The sequence below is a fragment of the Otolemur garnettii genome, unplaced genomic scaffold (genome assembly GCF_000181295.1).
Source record: "Otolemur garnettii isolate 467f Iridium unplaced genomic scaffold, OtoGar3 scaffold00223, whole genome shotgun sequence".
Taxonomy (NCBI): Eukaryota; Metazoa; Chordata; class Mammalia; order Primates; family Galagidae; genus Otolemur; species Otolemur garnettii.
In genome coordinates, this window is record NW_003852618.1 from 914,686 (window position 1) to 937,568 (window position 22,883).

A 22,883-nucleotide genomic window follows, 5' to 3' on the forward strand; every position below is an offset into this window, starting at 1 on the left:
CGATGCCCTACCCACTGAGCTATGGGCACTGCCACATGTACGTCTTATATATCTTGCTTTCCACAACTATATACATGAGACATAGATGTGCAATAAGGTGGAGATACTGCCTTATCTAAATCACAATGCCTGGGCTGGACAAATCCCCAGCTGTGCTCCAATCTGTTTGTGTTGCAGTCAGAATCAGTTCTAGAACTATATATTGGAGGATGAGAAAATGTGACTTCTTTTTCCCACTCTGTAACACCTCAGCTTATGGCAACTGATGAAAGAAATCAAAGCCAGGGTCAGGCACTGTAGCTCATACCTGTAATCCCACCACTTGGGAGGCCGAGATTGGTGGATTGCCTGAGCTCACAGGTTCAAGACCAGCCTGAGCAAGAGCAAGACCCTATCTCAAAAAAACAGCTAGGTGTTGTGGAGGGTGCCTGTAGTCTCATCTACTTGGGAGGCTGAGGCAAGGAAATAGCTTAAATCCAAGAGTTTGAAGTTGCTGTGAGCTGTGACAGCACCTCATTCTACAAAGTGAGACTCTGTCTCAAAAAAATAAGAAAAGAAAAGAAAAAGAAATCAAAGCCAGTGGAAAAACACAAGGTCTTAGTCTACAAATTCCCTGCAGACATCTTAGGGCCATCTCAGGTACAGGGTTTGCTTTCTTCCTGGCTAAGATCAGAAAGGGCAGGAAATATTTACAGATGAAGTGATACAATGTTTGGAATTTACTTCAAAACAATTTAGTGTGTATGGGTATATGTGCAGGTACGGGGGCTGTGCTTTTGCAGATGTAGATAAAGTGAAATTTGTCATTATTGACCATAAGTTGTATTGACCATGGTCGAAGTAACAGGTATATGAGGCTGAGTATGAGCTTGCCTACTTTTTGCATATGTTTGAAATTTTTCACAAGGAAAGGAACAAGTTGCAGATACTCGAGGAGGGGGGATTCTTAACACAGATAGATTCCAAAGCAATAGAGCACATTAGAGGATAAATAAGAGAGATACAAATGGAGCAAGAAGGGAAATGAAAAAAAAAAAGGAAATGAAAGAAAGAATGAGGACTTACTTAAGTATTCATTAAGCTCTTACTGTGTAGCAGACATTTCCAGATTTAAATTGTTACTTAATCTTTATTTTGAAAGTCATTTTACCATACTCTTTTACAAAAAGGGCGTTACTTAATCTTTATTTCTAAAGTCATTTTACCATACTCTTTTACAAAAAGGACGTTGATACCCAGAAAAATTTTTAAATTTTCCCAAAATTATGTTTCTAGAAAGAACTCCAAACCAGATTTGTTTAAATTCTAAATCTATTTTTTTTCCCTGTACATAGTGGAAAGAGAGGGTGTTTCAGGATGAGATTATCATTTGAATTGAAAAAAGCAGATTGCCTTTCTCAACGTGGAAGAATCTCACAATCTGTTAGAGACCTGAACAAAGAGACCTGAACTCACTAACAGCTGAGCGAAGGAGAATTTGCTTGTCTTTGAGCTTGAACATGGGTCTTCTCTTGCCTTTAGACTCAAATTCTTACTGATGGAGCTTATCACCAACAACTTTCCTGATTCTGAGGCCTTCAGAATTGGACTGGAACTATCTATGCCATTGGTGCTCCTAGGCTTCTAACTTGCTGATTGCAGATCTTAGGACTTCTCAGTCTCTATAATCACATGAAGCAATTCCTTATATTAGAGCTCACTGTCTAGACAGATAATTTTTGTTGCTGATAACAGAGTACTTGAAATTGGGTAATTTATATTTTTTAAGACTTTATTTATTTATATATTTATTTTTAAGACCCTTGGGAAGGGGTCTCTCTGTTGCCAGAAGCTAGAGAACAGTGGCATTATCATAGCTCAATGCAACCTCAAACTCCTGGGCTCAAGACCTCCTCCTGCCTCAGCCTCCTGAATAACTGGGACTACAGGTGCCTGTCACCATGCCCAGTTAATTTTTCTATTTTTTGTAGAGACAGGGTCTCCTTCAGGATGATCTCAAACTCCTGGCCTCAAGCAATCCTTCCCCCTTGGCCTCCCAAAAGTGTGGGTCACTAAGCCAGCCTGAAATTGGGTAATTTATAAAGAAACAAAATTTATTTCTTACAGTTTTGGTGCTAGGAAGTCCAAGGTTGAAGGGCTATATCTGGTGAGGTACTTCTTATTGGTGGGGACTTTCTGCAGAGTACCAGAGCCAATAGTTTGGGGCATTGCATGGCAATGGGGCTGAGTGTGTCAACTCAAATCCGTCTTCCTAGAAAATCTTCTGTCTTCTTATAAAGGCATCAGTTCCACTCCTGTGATAACCTATTCATTCATTAACACATCAATGTTAGGGCAGAGCCCTAACACTAGGACAGAGCCCTCATGATCCAATCACCTTTTAAATACACCACCCCGGGACACTGCCACATTGGGGATTAAGGTTCAGTATGAGTTTCAGAGGAGGCAAACATTCAAATCATAGCAGATAAATATCATCTTTGTTCTGTCTTTCTAGAGAAGCTTGACTAATTCCCTGCAAATGCCTGCAATTGGGGGAACTGCTTTTTCTAGTTGGTCTTTACCCTTGAAACTGCCCTATATAAAACTAATAAAGAACCACAGGTGGGAAGTGTTATAGGGGAAATGTGGTACACTCAATATATACTGATAATGTTTGCTTTCTTGTTGTATCTACTATCCCTTGTAATTGCAGAAGTCAAATGTGACTTGAATGCTACAATTTCAATACAATTTTTTCCTTTCTTAAAAATCACATACATTTTGGGGGATCCTCTGTATATATACATATTCAGCCATGGTTCCCTAGGTTGTTTTACCCTACACTAGAACCTCCATAGATGACCACCTCCCTACACTGATCACCTCCTTCAGTTGACATAATTTTCATAGACCAGACATTCACCACACGTATATATCAATATAGTAGGCCTAGGTTTTTATACTGAACACCTCCGTGTGCCAACCATTTTGTTATAGTCCCTTGGGTGATCAACTTACAGAGGTCCTCTTGTGATTGCTTACTACTCAGAAGTCATATGATGGTTGTAAAGATTTTTAGCTTCTTCATTGCTCCCATAGATAACATCACCTTAAGGCTAGTTTTTGAGATATTTTTTAGGCCTTGCATTCTGGTGGAATGATGGACCTACACAGACCAGTGCCCCATACCAAGAACTAATTCAATGGATATTGTGATTCCTACCCAAGAACTGACAAGGCAAAGAAGAAAATTTCTACAGCCCTATGGTTCCACCCTGAACCCAGCCAATTAACAGCCCAAATTGCTTAGCTTTTTGCCTACCAAACTATCTTTAAAAACCCTTTCTCCCAAATATTTGAAAGATAGATTTCAGAATTTCCTGCAATCTCCTTGCATCATACCTACAATATTAAACTTTCTCTGTTGCAAATCCTGCTATCTCAGTGTACTGGCTTCCTCTGGAGCAGCAGGCAATGAAGTTGGTTGGGCTGCAACACCTTAAAGGTGAAGATATTCAGACCACAACTTAAGGTGGAAAGGCTCTTACTGATTGACCCTAGAGTTTACATCTGACCCCTGTGGGGTCATTGCTAACTCTTGCAGCTGGTGTCAGAATTGAATTGAATTATTGGAAATCAAGTTGGAGAATCACACTTCCCCTTAGTGATAGAAGGCTTTCAAATAAACTCTACCTGAAAAGATACTTTAATCTTCCTAAAGCAATTAAGAACTAGACTTCAGACAGAAGAGAAGACAATATAACCGTGTAGGCAATGTTTGGAGTGATGCAGCCCCAAGCCAAGGAAAGCCAGCAACACCAGAAGCTGGAAAAGGGAAGAAATGTTTCTCCCTTAGAGTCTCAACCTTGATTCAGTACAGTGAAAGTGATTTTGAACTTCTGACCTCTCAAATTATGAGAGAAGAAATTTTTGTTCTTAAGTCACGAAATTTGTGGTAACTTGTTATGGCAGCTTCAAGAACATGATACAGATTTTGGCACCTGGAAGTGCAGTGCTGCAATAACAAATATGAAAAATGTCAAAGTAACTTTAGAATTGGATAATAGATAAAGGCTGGAAGAATTTTGAGTACATGATAGAAAAAGCCTAGAATGCTTTGGAGTGACTGCTAGTAGAAATGTGGATGTTAAAGATGCTTCTGGTGAAAGCTCAGAAGGAAATGAGGAACACGTTATGGAAAATGGAAGGAAAGGCTCATAAACCCTTCCTAGCATCACTTCAACCTCTAAAAGGTTGACACATACCTATCCTGTGTCCTGTGGTAAAATCTCCTACGTTTGTCTTACAAGGGTATATGTGATTACTCTTAGGGCCCACCCAGACAATCCAGCATAATTCCTCAATCTCAAGTATTCCTATCTTAACCACATGTGCAAAATCTTTGCCATGTAAAATAGGCACCTATCTTACAGGGTTTAAAACTTAGTATCTTTGGAGGCCATTATTTAGCCTACTGTAAAGAACAAGATTTGGGTTTTGGATGAGAATACACTTGAGCATGAATTCCAGCTTAATATATTACTAGGTCTTGAACTTTGGGGAAATTATCTCTTCTTGCTCTGTATTCACATCACTATTTATGAAATGAGGAAAATATTAGCCTTATGATTATTTTAGTGGTGATTCAATAAGGAAATATATTTAAATATGCCTGACACATAGTAAGAAAGGAGTTAACACATATTGTCTCTCCTTCCTGTTTTCTCCTTCATACTTTATTCTTTATCTTTATGTCTTTTTTCTAGACAAGGAAGGTCAGAATGGTCAGTTACTCCACTTTTTATGCCTCTTTCTTTCCATATATGAATTGAAGAAGCTCAAATACTTCAGCACTAAAATTCCAGAGTTTTCGTAGTTAATACTCTCAGATTTTCAAAGTGAGAAATGGTGAGAAGAGATCACCAAGAGATCTGAACTTTTCAAAAGATGAGGAAATGTTAAAAGACTATAAAATTTTTAAAAAAGTAAATGCAGTAACTTTTCTAGTTATAAACCTTTACCCCCAGGTTGATAGTTGAATTTTTGCCTGCAGTGTTGGTGAGACGGATGTACTCCTTCTTTCCTAGGGAGGAGCTAAGCCTAAGTCATAGAGGCTTTGGGACTATGACTTGTTGGGGGACATCTGGTTCTGTGACCAAGTTAATAGTTAGTTAACTCTTGTAGGTGCTGTGAGCATATCAGATTTCCATGGTTACATATGGACATGGTGGCATCTGCCTGCTACAATAAGGTAGGAATAATGAACACCGGCACTACCTAGAAAAGGACATGTTTGTGTGTAAAAACCCCACACTGTGCCCCAGAAGTGCATTAATGTACATAGTTACCATTCAATAAAAAAAAAAAGAAAAGGACATGTTCTTTTTACACATTGTCTCTTCTATCTCACCAAACCCTAGAATTCTTTTCTTTTTTTTTTTTTTTTGAGACAGAGCCTCAAGCTGTCCCCCTGGGTAGAGTGCCCTGGCATCACAGCTCACAGCAACCTCTAACTCCTGAGCTCAAGCGAGTCTCCTGCCTTAGCCTTCCAAGTAGCTGGGACCACAGGCACCCGCCACAATGCCCAGCTATTTTTTGGTTGCACCCATCATTGTTGTTTGGTGGGCCTGGGCTGGATTCGAACCCGCCACCTTAGGTGTATGTGGCTGTCGCCTTAGCCACTTGAGCCTAGAATTATTTTCTAAAGCAGATGAAGGTAGAAATTTTGGCAGTAGTAGCAGAGTATTGAGGAGGACTTTGAGTCAGGGTCAGTTTCCTTGCTGAAGGCTTAAGGGCCATGACCAACTTGGATCTGAGGTGTCTTCAAGGATAAGACACTAACTAGTAGGTACAAATACATATATGTAATAAAAAGGAAGCTGGCTGGGCATGGTGGCTCATGCCTGTAATCCTAGCACCCTGGGAGGCTGAGGTGGGAGGATCACTTGAGCCTAGCAGTTTGAAGTTGCAGTGAGCTATGATAATGCCACTGCACTCTAGCCTGGGCAACAGAGTGAGACCCTGTCTCAAATTTTATAAAATAAATAAATAAACAGAAACAGTAGCAACTACAACAAAAACATAACTCTCTTCAAATTCCTAATATGTATAGGAATATACACATTCCTAATACAAAGGTGTCGAAGGAGATTAAACAAACAAACAAACAAAGACCATTGAGTCTGGGCTTGGTAGCACTCTGGGAGGCCAACACTGGTGGATTGCCTGAGGTCATAGGTTCCAGATCAGCTTGAGCAAGAACATGATCCTGGCTCTGAAAATAGCTGGCCATTGTAGTGGGTGCCTGTAGTCCCAACTACTTGGGAGGCTGAGGCAAGAGAATGGCTTGAGCCCAAGAGTTTGAGCTATGATACCATGGCACTCTACTAAGGGTGACAAAGTAAGACTGTCTCAAAAAAAAAAAAAAAAGAAAAAAGAAAGGAAAGAAAGAAAGAAAGAAAGAAAGAAAAGTCCTTTGTTTTCTTTTTTATCAAAGAAGGTGATGGTAAGAAACCTTTTGCTGAGTGTGGGAGTTGACATGAAGCAACAGAAGAACCTTAAATAAGGTGACCAGATTTTAACATTGGTAAAGCTGGACACCATTGAGGGGGGGCAGGGCCTGACAACAATGCAAACTTTGATAAGCAGTTCTCAATAATCAGTTCTCAACAATTATTTGTTATTATTAAAGTTTAACATTATAAAATTAACAAAAATAATATAAAATGCATATCCTGGCGAAATAGCCACATGGCAACCGAAAACCGTATATTCTCTTCCTGTTCTTCCGTGTTCCCTAGCTTGTTGTGCATTCTTTCCAAAAATTGGGGTTTTAAAACGCTGCAGGACACAGGACAAATTGTTAAAAATCAGGACTGTCCCACCAAAAGTGGACCTCTGGTCACCTTGCTCTGGGGAGGGAGTGCTACTTGTTTGTTCCAGACATTTTGGCTCCTGCTGAGCTAATTGTCCTTGCCTAGAAGCAAGGGAGGGAGCCAGTCTCCTTCTGATACCTTGCCCAGGAGGGGAGTAGGGAGTTTACATTAGCCTTTTCATTTCCAAATGAAGTTACCTTAACCTCTTCATTCCCAAATGGAGTTACATTAACCGTTTCAGTAGCCCCAAACTGTATATTCCCTTCCATTCTCCTGCTGTTCCCTAGCTTGTCATGCATTCTTTCCAAAAATCAGGACTTTTTAAAAATGCTGCTGGACATGAGACAAATTGTTAATCGGGACGTCTGGTCCCCTTAACCTTAAAGGAAATCAAAGAGAAATGTTCCTTTCTGAATTGAAATTCACTTGCCATGAATATTGGTTTCTTAGAAGTGCCATAACAAAGTTCTACAGAATGATTTAGAGAAACATGAATTTATTGTTTACAGTTCTGGAGGCCAGAAGTCCAAAAGTAGAGTGTCAGCAGGGCCATATGTCCTCTCTAGGGAAGTATCCTTTCTTTCCTCTTGTAGCTTCTTGTAGCCCCAGATAGTTCTTGACTTGTGGCAGCATAACTCTCATCTCTGTCTTCATATGGCATTCTCCCAGTGTCTCTGCATCCTCATAGGACTGCCTTTTTATAATTACACCAATCATTTTGGATTATGGGCCCACCATACTTCAGTATAACCTAATCTTAACTAAGTACATTGGCAGTGACCCTATTTTCAAGTAAGGTCATATTCTAAGGTTAGAATTTTAATGTACCTTTTTTTGCATGGGGGGACACAATATAACCCATAATACCTCGTGATTTTTGGCAAATCATTTCTGTCTTTGGAATTCTGCCTATCTATGTTCTCTACACTGCTTCATCCTGATTAGATCAAAGAAGCAGTGACTGAGACAGATCTGTGTTTCTTTTATTTTCTTATGAGACAAAGTCTTACTCTATCATCTTGGCTAGAGTGCACTGGCATCATCTTAGCTCTCTGGAACCTCCTAGTCCTGGATTCAAGTGATCCTCCTGCCTCAGCCTCCTGAGTAGCTGGGACTATAGGCATATGCCACCAAGCCCAGCTAATTTTTCTATGTAATTTTAGTATAGAGGGGAGGTGTCTTGATCTTGCTTAGGTTGGTCTCAAACTCCTGTCCTAAGTGATCCTCCCACCTCCACCTCCCAGAGTGCTATGATTACAGGTATGAGCCACATGTCAGCCTAATCTATGTTTCTGATCCTTTCCTGTCCCAACCAATTGGCTATTTGTAAAATGTAGCAATGACAGTAGGTCAAATTTAAGACCTAGTCAAATGCCCCAACACCCTGATTTGTGACTCAGGCTTCAGAGAGTTTTCTCTGAAGTCCTGTTTGATAAAATGTATTTATATCCATTATTTTGAATGAAAATATGCAACTGACAGTTATAAACCAAGGGTCAGAGATATGGGAAAACAAACTGTTCCTGATCCCCCCCCATTAGTATACAATTTTAATGTATCAAAAAATCTTTCAGGGCTGGGCACCATCTTTCACCTATAATCTCAGCACTTTGGAAGTCTGAGGCAGAAGGATTACTTTAGCCCAGGTGTTTAAGACTAGCCAGGGCAATATTATGAGACCCTGTCTCTATTAAGAAAAAAAAAATCTTTCATATATGATCCCAAAGTACTAGCCGAGATTTGACCTAAAATATCAAGAATTACAGGTGGACAGTGGGTGATGGAGACAGTTTTATCTGCCAGAAACAGAACATTTGTGGAGAGAAGGTTATATCTGAAAATTTGGCTGATGTTAAATCATGAAAGACCTTGAGTGCTCCAAGGAAGAATTTCAAATTAAAAGTGTAAGAATTCCAGTGGAATCAAAGTTAGGCACTGTAGATGTACATATACATCTACATGTACCTGTAGATCCAGCTACTTGGGAAGTGGAGGTGGAAGGATTGCTTGAGCCTATCTGGGGCAACAGTGAGATTTCTTCTCTAAAAAAAAGTTAAAGAAGAATTTTGGAGGAATCAAGGAATTTCTAACATGAATGCATCAACAAAATTGACCTTTAGAAAAGTCATAGAGGCAGAGTGTGGAGGAAGGAGGGACTGGAGAGATCTGGTGGGTGAGGAGATAGCTAAGGGACAGAAGCAAACTTCCTGGAAGGAGACAGGAATTAAGGTTCTAAAGGAGGGTGGGCAAAAGGGAATTGTAGCTGTGTAAAACCTTCAGGTGGACCATAGACATCAGATGTCCCTTGTTTCCTCTGGCTGAGTGTGTGCTCCTATACTTTCATTTCTCATTGCTGGAGGGCTGGATCTGAGGTGCTCAATAGTTAATTAGGAATACAGGAACACTGAAACTTAGGTATTTGGTGTTTTGGGCCCTTTGACCTACTGCTGAGGTTGGTAATAAAGTATCTTCTCACCTCTCAAGGGTGACTAAATGTAAATTGTCTCAGACACTAAAGACTTGGCCACAATTATGATCCATATAGAACCAGAGCAAGGGCTTAGAGTAGGAATCAGGAGTTCATTTTCATTTCACTATTACTAACCCTGTGACTTTTGCTGTATTATCTCTTTCCCTGAGCTTCAGTTTTCTCACATGTGAAGCTGGGTGAATACACTTCTCGTAGCTCACCCAAAGCAGGCCCTGGGGTAAATGGTTTATAATTAGTATTACATTTAATTCTCACAGTAGCCCTACAAGGTAAATAATAATAATAACCTGATTTCACAGATGAGAAAACTGGGAAACAGTTAACTGAGAAATTGAGTTACATTAACTGAGAAACATTAACTTTTTCAGAGTCAAGGAGCTAGTCAGTGACACCAGCAGGCATTGAATTCATTAGTCTCTACAGCTTCATGGTGAAAGATTCATCCATTTTGTGAACTGAGAACAAGAGAAGGCAAATGAGCTTGGGGATGTGTGTAGATCTATGCCATGGGAGGAAAGCTTTCTGCACGGCTGCCCTAACACCTTGGGGACCTGTATGGTGGGGCTAGGTATCAGTGATCAGCCCACAATTATACACAAATTCAACCCCACCCAGACTTCAGTTCCAAGAGGCAGAGAAGGCCTTTTGTATAAACCTGGAAGAAGCAGGGTAGGTGGAGGGAGCTTAGAAATGAAGAGGAAGAATTTTTCACTTCAATTAACAAGGGAGTTTAGTAAAGCTAAGCTGACAGAGAAAAGCCGGATGGGTGGGAGCAGAATGGGTGGGCTGGTAGCCAGGGAAAACATCTGTGTGCCTCTTCATCAATCCAAATACTTGCCAACCTCTTCCTGGTCCTTATCTTCTTACAGCCTCATAAGAAATGGGATTATAAAATAATCAAGGGCAGAGATGATTAACATTTACAGAGGATGAAACTCAAGCCTGGTGTAGTTTCCTGACTCATAGTTTAGTATTTTCTCCCTGATTACTTTCCACTAGGAATGTGTATCCCTCATTTGTGCTGCTCCTGCTTGAAGGAGTCCTTCTCCAGGGAACAGAATGCCAGGCAAAGGGTCTGAGACACCCAGACCTACACAGCTGACTAGACAATGTTCTCTTAACTGAGTGATGAAAGTGTGAGGGGACAGGACAAAGGATACATAGTCATCTAGGGCAATGGTTCTTAAATATTAGTTTGCATGGAAATCATGTGATAGTTTTGTTTTTAAAAAGCAACTTCTGATTATAGTTGTGGCTTTCCTTCCTGGATATGCACCTAGGAACTGCCAATCACTTAGAGAGGGTAGGGTGAGTACCTCAGGCTCCAAAAACCTCCACCTTCCTGCCAAAACATTTCAGTCTCACATTTCAGATGCAGGGGTGGGGGTGGGAAGACTGTGGGATGCATGAATGCTGCTCTGTGATTGGAGAGCACATCTTCAAACCAGCCCCTTCCAGGGACTCAAAAGGGGCTAAGACTCCTGGGGACCTCAGACTCACCTAGTCCTCCTAGTAGGAGCCATGATTTGGCAGTTCTGGGCCTCCTGTTTATTCTCCCTGTTCCTGGTGGGCTTTACTCAGCAGATTCTAAAGCCAGAACAAATGAAGGTGAGTGTCCAACAGGGGATCCAGGCTGTCAAATGTGGGGAATTCTTCTCTTTCGTCTTCTCGAAGGACAAGATCTGCCATCCTGCCCTGCTTTGGAAATCCTGACACTGTTGTCCTTTGCCTTTGCAGCAGAGACTCTCCCTCCTTAAACCAACTGTCTCTAATTTCCATCTTCTTCTCTGCTCCTAGAGGTTCTTGAACTGAATGTGTGTTTGGGGGCGAGGGCCTTGGTGTATTCTGTTTTGCCACTTCCAGATGGTGGCCCCTTGATAACCCAGAGCCTGCCCCCTCCATGCTGGTCTGTAACATGGGAAGCACTGTGGATCCTTGGAAATGAGGCATAATTGTGGCAAATGGATTGAGAGGAAGACTGACTTGATTGACCTTGGAGAGGCTGCTCAGCCAGAAATCTAGAGGGAGAGGTTAAAGAAAATGGTACTGGGGTGGTGCTTGTGGCTCAGTAGGTAGGGCACAGGACCCATATACCAAGGGTGGCAGGTTCAAACCTGGCACTGGCCAAACTGCAACAAAAAAATAGCCAGGCATTGTGGCGGGTGCCTGTAGTCTCAGCTACATGGGAAGCTGAGGCAAGAGAATCACCTAAGCCCAGGAGTTGGAAGTTGCTGTGAGCTGTGTGATGCCACGGCACTCTACTGAGGGCAATAAAGTGAGACTCTGTCTCTACAAAAAAAAGAGAAACTGGTACTGGAGTGTGCCGTAGGAGTTTTCATGTCCAAGAAAGAGGAGCTTCTGTTCAGGGAATAATAAAACACACAAGACCAGGTTGGTTGTCCTCCAAGATCAATTTTAGGGATGGTGATACAGTCAGGTAAAGACAAAGCTCAGGTCACAGGATATGTTCTCAGATCTTGGTGCTGCTCCAAATCACCTGATACCATTCAGAAAAGTTCCCATAGTGGGTGTCATTAGCCACCCCTAAAAATGATATGGCTGAGCATGCAGGGTTGGGACTGAGTAGACCACCTGAGGCACCAACAGATTTTAACTTTAAAATCAAACGAACTCATTCAAGAACTTGGCCTCAGTGGTGGCACTATATATATACAATGCCCATCAGATAATACAGTGATTCCAGGACTTGACTTGTGTAAGAATCATCTGGAGAGCTTGTCAAGAGCAGATTGCTGGGCCCCATCCCTAGAGTTTCTGATTCAGTAGGTCTTAGAGAGAGCTCAGGAATTTATATTTCCAAAATGCTCCCAGTACATACTGATGCAGGTCCTCAAACCTGGGCTTTATGCCTTAACCTCTGTTATTGGCTGCATGTGAAGTATAAGACGATGCATATAAAATGTTCAAAGATTGGTAGCTGCATTAAGATCATAGCTTACGTGAAAGGACAACCTCTAAGGGACATCCAGGTCTATGTTGGCCACTGCTGGCTGGTTGGGTATGGAATTCCCAATGTAGAAAATCATCTTGCAAATTAAAAGCTATGTTCCTTGGTATCCCAACCTCTTCAAACAAACCTAAGCAAATGGGAACAGAAATAAAAACTGGATGAGGAGAACTGAGTTCTTCAAGTCTGCAATTTTCTTAAGAATGAATCTATATTCCAGATTGTAGGGTGATTTCCATATGATAAGCTAACGTGGTTGTTGCTGAGCCCAGAGCTCAGTGAGGAAAATGAAAGCACACAAGTGATATTCCACAGGATGATTTTCATGTGACTTTTTATTACAGTAGCAAGAAAGGCAAATGCTAGAAATTATTTAGCACAGAGGTAAGGTGGCATGAAAGCAAAGAGAAGGCAGGCCCATAGATGACAGCTCATCATAGTTGATTTCTCAGACTCATATTCCCCCATATTTGGACAATACGTATGCACAGATGTGTATACATGTATGGACACATAAGGGAAAGGCCTGCCCCAGGCAAGCCTCCTTTCCTGCAAGGGTAGTGAAGAAGATAGTGCCACCAGTCCTGGCGACAAAACTGACAGACTTATCAGATGATAAAGAGCCTCTTGCTCCACATTCCCCACGGAAGTTCACCCATAGGCAATATCTTCACTGCATGGGGCAGGCTGTAATAGACTGAGATTCTCTGAAGCCAAATTTACTCTTTTCTCCATTTGGCTAGGAATCTGACCTCTCTCACCACATAACATCTTAGCCTTCAATTTCAGGTTCTGTCTCCTTTTTTTTATTAGCATATTTGTGGATAGAAAGTTTTTCCTCTAGACTATTTCTGCACAATAAAGACATGAGAAGAAACATACATCAAGGATGAGTCTTGTAGGTACCAGTGAGTATCTCATTGGCAAGCCAGGAAAGGCCCTTCAGTGGGATCCAGAGGAGGAGCAAGTTATGGGCCGGGGCCTGTGTGGAAGAATTACAATATCAGAACATACAGATAAAGAATTTATTTAAAACTGATTTATGTTATGAAAAACCTTGCAAAACTCTAATAGTAATATCTGAGAAGGATGGGATGACTAGAATGGATTATTATGATTCGGGGAGTATGCAGCGTCAGAGAATGGAGGTAAATTGTATTAATCTCCTAGGAAAGGAAAGAATATTATAAAATGCACGCTTGCCCTATCACACACACAAAATGGATAGAAGATATAAGTGCTCATTGTGATTTCAGCTCTAACTAAAGATTTTACTTGAAGAGATCTCCTAAGTTCTTAGATCTGTAAAATATTACATGAAAGGTCTTTGGGTGCTTTAAAAAAGTCCACAGATATTGGGAATTGTTCTTTACTTATATCATTTTAGTTATTTTTGATACATTCCAGGTGGATTGCAACAAGGATGTGGCAGGCACCATCTATGAGTATGGAGCACTCACCCTGGATGGCGAATACATCCAGTTCAAGCAGTACGCAGGCAAGCATGTCCTCTTTGTCAACGTGGCCACCTACTGAGGCTTGGCAGTTCAGTACCCTGGTAAGAACTCATGTTTCAACTCATATGGAACTAGCTTTACCAGATAGCCATATATATATTTTTTTAGACAGAGTCTCAAGCTGTCACCCTGGGTAGAGTGCCATGGTGTCACAGCTCGCAACAACCTCAAAGTCTTGGGTTTAAGCGATTCCCTTGCCTTAGCCTTCCAAGTAGCTGGAACTACAAGCACCCGCCACAATACCCAGCTATTTTTTGGTTGTAGTTGTCATTGTTGTTTGGCAGGCCCGGGCTGGATTGGAACCCGCCAGCACCTATGTATGTGGCTGGTGCTCTAGCCCTGAGCTACAGGCACCAAGCCCAGGTAGCCACATTTTAATTCCAGAAGGTTTGCTAATGTGTTATTGGGGGGTGGGGAGGGACAAGAAGGGATTGATAACTTTACTCCCCTACATCTCGCTCTTTCTTGCTTCTTAGAATACCAGGAGGATTATCTCTAGATTTGAGAACTAAAACTTTCCCAGAGATTTAGTCACAAAGGCTACCAGGAACACACCCATCATAAACAAGCTGAATTGTTGCTCAGGGCTTCTGAATAGAAGAGTGTCAGAAAGGACTTATTATAGAATCTGAGCCTGTATTAGGTGATTTGGGAAAGGGTTTAAGAAGTTGAAGCTTTGTTGTCAACTGGATACCATCAGGAAATGAAGAAAATTATGTGATTGGGTATGTTAATTATATCTGCATGGTGGGAGAAATTAAGGCTAAAGTCGTAGCTGGTGAAGAAGCAGAAGTCACTCATATTGTTAAGAATAGGGTGGTGCTTGGTCATTTCAGTGATTTGAGCAATGTTTATGTTTTGACTGTGTTCAGCTATAATTATGGAATGGTCTTGTTTTTGTTTTGATTCACAGTCACAGTTGCATAATATTAACATTCTATGAAATTATTTGTTTCTAGGAGAATGCCAAAGCCTAGTTGTGACTCCCAGGCCAGAACCTAGCTTTAGAACCTGATTCTATGTTTCTCCTTGGTGACTTCTGATACCAACAGGAGAAAGGATTGATCTTTGATCTTTGGCAAAGTGCTCTTGGGTGTCATTAGGCACCTCCAAATGACAGAGGAGGAAAAATGAAGTTTTCTAATTGGGTCGCCTTTGGTTGGTGAGGGCTCTTTAGCATGACTGGTAGTATGGGAGAATGTCCCATCTCTCCAAACATGGCCTAACCTTCTGTGGTGGGTAAGGTGTGTTTTTGATTTTTTGTGTGTACATATTGAGCGAGACTTTGGTATTCCTATTGATCAAGAAAGGCTTAAAGCTCTAGATCAATTATACCAGAGGTACATGCAGTTTTTGACAGGCCAAGAATTTATTTTATGCTTTTAAGAAAAGTTCTAGAAAAATTCAAAAGGTTAATTGCACTGAATTCCACAGAGAAATAGATCAAAGTAATGTATGAATAAGCTTTAAGAAAAAGTTTCTACACACTGACAATGCTACCTATTCAACTGATCAAAAATATAAACTCCTATCATTTATCTTATTGGAGCTTCAATAATAACAAATCTCAGAATTTTCTCCTTTTAAAATACTGCTTAAATTTAAGCATATTGCAATCATGCATCTAAGCTATATGGTTCACTTCATTTTGAGATTTTAGACTTTTTTTTTTTAAATTATTGGGGATTCTTTGAGGGTAGAAAGAACCAGGTTACATTGATTCCATTTGTTAGGTAAAGTCCCTCTTATAATTGTGTTCCGCCCCCAAAAGGTGTATCGCACACTGTGACTCCTCACCCCTCTCCCTTCTTCCCTCTCTCTGCTTTCCCCTTCCCCCCACTGCATACTAGATCATTAATGATCCTCATATCAAAATTAAGTACGTAGGATTCTTGCTTCTCCATTCTTGTGATTCTTTACTAAGAATAATGTGTTCCACTCCCATCCAGGTTAATACAAAAGATGTAAAGTCTCCATTTTTTTTTTCTTTTTTTAGAGACAGAGTCTCACTTTATGGTCCTCAGTAGAGTGCTGTGACATCATAGTTAACAGCAACCTCCAACTCCTGGCCCTTAGTACAGGATTCTCTTGCCTCAGCCTCTGGAGTTTCTGGGACTACAGACACCCGCAACAAGGCCCAGCTATTTTTCTGTTGCAGTTTGGCTGGGGCCAGGTTTGAACCCGCCACCCTCAGTATATAGGGCCTGGCACCCTACCCACTGAGCCACAGGCACCTTCCCAAAGTCTCCATTTTTTTTTAATGGCTGAATTCATCTTGACATTTTGAAATTACCATTCAGAAGGTGCTGCTTGATTTAGGCAAAATTATATTTTAAAATTCTTCTTGACTACTCCAAAGGTAGTGAATTATCTCATTTGATTGTTCACAGTTACAGATTGACCCCTTGTTCGACTCTTTGCCCCCTTCTCACTACTGCGTTTGATTGATTCCTCCAAAACACAACAAAAGAGAAATTGTTCACATACTAAGAGAAGCTAAAGATTTTTTCAATGTAATGGTGAACTTAAATATAAAAAGGTATTCTTAAAAATACAGATTGGGTAACAGCCACACATTTAAAAGAATATTGGGATCACTTTATATTTTTTTATTTTTATGTATAATCAACTCTAGGGAAAACCTGAATTTTTTATAAAAATCTCAGGACCTAATTGTAAGAGCCCAAGCAATGGTTTTTATCATTTAGTAAGTGGGGATTTTCCTCCCTTCAGAAATTTAAATTTGAAAAATATAGTAAATTTTAAAAGTGTAAACAATAGTTGCATGGGATGTGAATATGCTTTAAAATTTCTTTTAATTTTATTTAGTTTTAAGTTAAATATGTTATGTGTTGAATAGTTAATACATTTACAATATTCAGAATTCACAACATACAAAAGGATTTAACAGAGGCACCTTCCATGTACCCTTCCCTTTAGGTGACCAATTTTATTAGTTAATAATAAAATTCCAGAATTTTTTTTTTTTGACAGAGTCTTAACTCTGTCACCCTAGGGAGAGTGCCATGGCAGCATAGTTCATAGGAATCTCAAACTCCTGGGTGCAAGTGATCCTCCTGCCTTTCCCTCCCAAGTTGTTGGGACTACTGGTGTCTGCCACAATGCTAGTGGCTGGCTAATTTGGGGGATTATTTTTTCTTGCCTATTTTTACTAAAGGTAGGGTCTCTTGTTCAGGCTGGTCTTGAAGTCCTGAGCTTAAGAAATCCACCTACCTCAGCCTCCCAAAGTGCTAGGATAACAGGTGTGAGCCACCACACCCAGCTCAGAAATCTTTTATGCTTATATAATCAAATATTTCTCTTTCTCTGTCTTAAGCATATACACAAATACACACACACAAATGATTCTGCATCTTGCTTTTTTACATAATAAAATATCTTGGATGTTAATCTATAAAAGCACATGATGAGCTTCCTCATTCATTTCTAAGGCATAGTTTTCCATTATGTTGCTGCAATATGATTTATTAAACTAGGTTATGAGAATTTTAAAGAACATCTCATTCAAATTTTATTCCTAATTAGGAAATTTAGTGTTAAAGAAACTTGCCAAAGGACCAGACTCAAGATTTGCTAAGTTTTTCTGTTGTAAGAAGGAAATACTCTTCATGGCCAAAAATAAGAAGGAGTTGAGTATGGATAGTAACTGAAGAACTATCTGAAAACAGGAAGCAATCTCCATTTAAGAAGAGGTTCTGAGGAGATGCTAGCAGGTAGAGTTGAGTCTCACTGAGGCTGGCTGATGCTGCTTCTGGGGCTGAATAAATCTGAACTGAAAACAGTTGAAGATGAAAATAATGATACAAGTCTAGACAGCTTCTTGGCAATGGTAAAGAGTAGTTTGGAGCTTGTAGCCTGAGGTTCCAGGTAGTGTAGCAGAGAAATGGCATCAGTTAGGTCACTGGAATTGATGAGAGTATACAGAATGTTCTGGAGCTAGGCCAGAACTCCTTTGATTCCCTCCACTACTCTCAGGGGGGAGCAAAAAAGAGTGCTCCTGAGAATGTGACCAGAGTGTCATATTGTGTTATCCTGAGACATTAAGGGGAAGAAGGGATGGGGGGTCCATTTTGTTTGCCTTTTTCTGAATAGTACATTTGGTCAGTCAGTCCACCAACTAAGGAAGGATTTCTCAGAAACAAGCAAGACTCCCACTCAAGACTAACCAGTTGTGTGTGCATGTGCATGTGCATGTGTGTGTTTTAAATAAGAATTCTTATCGGGTGGTAAAGTTCAGCTAGTTATGGGAACTATTGCCCAAGAAAAGCAACAGTGCCACTTGGATGAGTTTCTGGAAACCTGTTACCTGGGTTTTGCTTTACCTTCTTGATCTCTGTAATCGTGAATCTTTCCCTTCTTAGTCCGTGGTTTATATATGTGATGAATGGACAAACCTAGTGGTCTTTCGCTGCTGGAAGTGGGGCTTCTGACCAGGCCACCCATGCTATTCATTCTCTACTTACAGAATTGAATGCACTACAGGAGGACCTGAGGGATTTTGGTGTCATTATTTTGGGCTTTCCCTGCAATCAGTTTGGAAAAGAAGAACCAGGAAAGAGCCCAGAAGAGATCCTTTCTGGGCTCAAGTGAGTGCCTGTCAGGGTTTCCATTCCTCATTCTGCTGAGCAGCCTTTGCATTCTGGCAATTTCCGGGGGTGGTAGTTGTAAATCAATGGATTGAAGAGTATGACCATGGTGTTTTGAATTCAATCTAGCCATGTTGACAGTCCTCAAATATTCTCTTTACATTTGGATTCTTAATGGTGAGACTAAGGGAAGATCTAATGGAAAAGAAACACAAGAGAAAGAAGGGAATAAAGAAAATGGAAATGAACCAGGAAGCCCAAGTTCAAAATATTGCCTTCCATTTGTATTGAATGTTGTATGGCTTCATAAAGTCTATAGCATGAAGTCCTGATTTTCTTACCTTCCCTGTCTACACTCTCTCTCTTTGTCTCTGATTACTTGTTGTGGTGCATTAGTAGTAGCCATTACTTTCCATCTCTGTCTTAATTTGGATCCTTTTGGGAATACTCTGATTCATTGTAGGTATGTGCGTCCAGGTGGAGGCTTTGTCCCCAATTTCCAGCTTTTTGAAAAAGGGGATGTGAATGGAGAAAATGAACAGAAAGTCTTTACTTTCCTGAAGGTGAGTGAACATAAACCTGGTACGGACTGGTCATATCTACCTGATGTCCTAAAAGCAGTGGGGCTCATGTCTAGGTTTGGAGTCGGACTCCTTAAAAAGAGATACTCAGATAAATTCAAGGATCATGGCAATATCTATTATGGGCCGTCAACCTTAAGTAGAGGAAACATATAATGAATGCTAGCTCTGACACAGACTAACTTCCCCTAATGAATAGTAATTATTCATTTATTTGATGTTTTTCAAATCCCTGGTATATGCAAAGAACTGTGCTGTACAAAGAGCTAATACGGCATAGGCTAATCTCTGAAGGAACTCATACCTACTCAGGAGACACATACAGATTTGAGTAATAGTACTATGTGGTAAGTGTCTGGAGTCACAGTGTTAGAACCACAAAATACCAGGATAGAAGGAACCTTAGGGATTTCTTAGCTTTCCCACCCCCAAAACCTGGTCTTCAGAATAAGGCTGGCTTTTGTTCAAATTGTCACACTTCCACAGCAAACTTTAAAAACAAAAAGACAATGTGAGGCGTTTTCATAAAGCTCAACTCATTAAATATAAGACCAACATTTATTCCGATACTAAATTACTTAATTATATAGGTTTAACCATACATATTGGCTTTTCTCTTGCTCAAAAATGATGCTATCATCAATCTTATGTGGTCCAACCTAATATTTAAAAATATTTTAATTTTTGAATATGGTTACATGGTTATAGTAAACTTTTTTTTTTTTTTTTTTGAGATAAAATCTCACTCTATTGCCCTGAGTTGAGTACCGTCATAGCTCAGGGCAACCTCAAACTCCTGAACTCAAGAAATCCTCAAGTAGCTGGGATTACTGGCACCTGCCATAATGCCCAGCTAGTTTTTCTATTTTTGGTAGAGACAGTCTCACTCTTGCTCAGAATGGAATAGTAAACTTTTAATTATTCCTATTGCTCAAAATGAATGCTAGTTATTCTATATTAATTTCCAAAAAATAGTTATTGAACTTTTACTGGCCTGTAAAGCCCCAAACTCTGAGAACCACTATTCTAAACCAACCCATTATTTTTCAGCTAAGGAAACTGAAACTGTAAAAATGATATGACTTGCCCAAGGAAATGGAGGATATTCTTTTATTGAAGTACCATGATAAAAATCCAGAGAATGGAGGCGAGACAGGAAAGAAGGGATTCTCTCTGTTCACTATCGTACTCTGTAACTTTTGATTGTTTGGTAGTTAGTGTATTGGTGATGATACATTACAATGTCTGTGGTTAATTAGAAGCATGTTAAGGTTAATATATTAAGATACACATATAATTGGTGAGTAGATTCTCTAGGACTAGGGATAACACTGGACCACAAAAAAGTAAAAATAAATTTATTTTTCTATTTTTTTGTATCTGTGCTCCAGAACTCCTGCCCTCCGACCTCTGATGTTTTGGGCTCATCAAAGCATCTCTTCTGGGAGCCCATGAAGGTCCATGACATCCGCTGGAACTTTGAGAAGTTCCTGGTGGGACCTAATGGAGTTCCTGTCATGCGCTGGTACCACCGGGCTCCAGTCAGCAAGGTCAAGTCAGACATCCAAGAGTACCTAAAGCAGGATACTTAGTAGGAAGGGCTAGTGCTGGCAGAAGTTCCTACTTGCTTATCACCTGAAGGACTATCTAACAAAGGATTCATCTTTGCTCCACACCCCTTCCTACCCAGCTTCCATGTGACCAAACCATCCAGTACTATCCAAGCAGCTGCTTATACGTGTGGGTAGCTATGCACAAATGTGTGTGTGAATGATACATGGGAGTGCATTTGTGTGTATATGCATGTGTGAGTGTGTTTGAAGATTAAGGGAGAGAAAACTTAACTTTCCAACTCTGATCCTGAAATACAAATTTTTTTTCTAATCTATTCCAGAGGAAAATTATATTTTAAGGTAGATAGTTCAGATTGCCCATGCCCTTAAGAAAGTAATCCCCAGAAGCTTTGACGTCTATCTTCCCCCGTCCTGAAGGTCTAAGAAAAGCAGGAACTGACAGCAAGACACTCTAGGTCCCCTTGATAGCCTCCTTTCTCCTTTAAGCTAGGCATGTTTTGTTAAACTGTTCCTTTCCCTAATTAGTTCTCTATTTTTCTGCCACCCAGAAGTTTTCTTGCAGAACCTCTGAAGACAGAGTGAGAGCAGAGACCTCATTCACAGAAGGGAGGGGCATCTTTATGATGGTGGGTCTCAAAACCTCTCTGGGTCAGACCCTACCAGAGCCTTCCTTGGTGCCTGTCCCTTAGTGCATTCAGGTCATGGCACCCGGGCAGAGATGTCCCTTTATTCTGAATGATAGGTTTTCTTCTGACTCTGAGTCTCCTCAATGTTAAAGTCATTCTTATCACTCTCAAATTAAAAACCTGTGCAGCAACCTGGCTTTGTGTGGTACTTCCTCAGTCCTGTATTATATCTAGAGCCATAACTCTTCTCTCACTTTGTCCCTGTTCCCTTGGCTCCTAATATTTTGTTTTTCTCAAAAACACTCTAGACCTTTCCTTGGTACATCCAAAGCACTTGGTGAGACAGTCTGCTCAGAATTGCCGTGACTGTGTGTTCTCTGGTATTAGGTCCCTCTGCACCCTTCCCTTCAGGTCTCTACATGAGAGGAATCTTTACTTATCTTCTGCTCTCTACAACAAATAGGCATACATTTCTGTGTATAAAATTAATTCATCCTCAGTGTTAAAATCTGAAAACAGGCTGGGTGTGGTAGCTCACACCTGTAATCCCAGCATTTTGAAAAGCCATAGTGGGAAGATCACTTGAGTCCAGGAGTTTAAGGTTGAACTTAGCTATGATGATGCCACTGCCCTCCAGCCTGGGCTATAGGGCAAGGCCTTGTCTGGGAGAAAGTGGGGAGGACCTGAAAATATATAAAAGGAAAAAAACATAACAAAACAAAAAAGGTGTAACAAAAAACATTCCTACTTAGAGGTGCAAAGGACCTGGTGGAAAGTCCTCTCTGGCCCATGCTGTTTTATAATTACAATTTAGTCTTTTATAACAGATACAAAAAATTAGATATTAAGGAAAGAGAAGTTTATATGAGGGAGTAAAATAAAATAGCTGTTTTTCTCTTCATTTCATAAATTATGTAGAACATAAGTATTTACACACATACAAATATTTTTGCACTTAAAAAATGCAGGTCAGGATAGCCAAGGACCAAGAAACGGGTGGAGAAAGATGAGATGAAACAATGTATAAAATTCTCTCCAGGTACTAGTTTAGCCTAACCAAGGGATCTGTAGTTGCCACATAGAAGTGAAGGATCCAGAGGAGTGACATTCCTTTTTTTTTTTTTTTTTTTTTTTGAGACAGAGCCTCAAGCTGTCCCCCTGGGTAGAGTGCTGTGACATCACAGCTCACAGCAACCTCCTACTCCTGGGCTCAAGCAAGTCTCCTGCCTTCACCTCCCAAGTAGCTGGGACCACAGGTACCCTCCACAGGGAGTGACATTCTTAATGTAATGAAGGAAGAGGGCTGTAACTTCCAACCTGAGTGCACCATACTTGAGTATCTGGAAAAGGTCTCCATCTGCCCACCCTTACCTCCCACTCTCCACTCTGAGCTTGAAAAAATTCAGGTTCTCTCTCTCTCTCTCTCTCTTTCTTTCTTTTCTAGACTCACTCTGTTGTCCAAGCTAAAGTGCCCTGGCTTCAGCCTAGCTCACAGCAACCTCAAACTACAGGATTCAAGAAGTGCTCCTGATGTGGCTGTTTCTGAAGAGAAAATAAAGGTTGTTCTGTAAAGACTTAAACCCAGGGAAAGAAGAAACAAATTTCTTTGCAGTGGGAGGTGAGCAAAGGTCAGGTACAGGTATGAGAGCAGTAGTTCAGATC

General features: G+C 40.5%; 1 protein-coding gene across 1 annotated transcript; it reads left to right on the top strand.

The window, feature by feature from the left end:
• Positions 1-10,869: 10,869 nt before the first annotated feature.
• On the top strand, positions 10,870-20,613 carry GPX6 (glutathione peroxidase 6). Its single transcript, XM_003801851.1, has 5 exons — positions 10,870-10,956; positions 13,724-13,874; positions 18,320-18,440; positions 18,904-19,003; positions 20,413-20,613. Exons 1-5 carry the CDS (start codon positions 10,870-10,872, stop codon positions 20,611-20,613), a joined length of 660 nt encoding a protein of 219 aa, XP_003801899.2.
• The last annotated feature ends 2,270 nt before the right edge of the window (positions 20,614-22,883 follow it).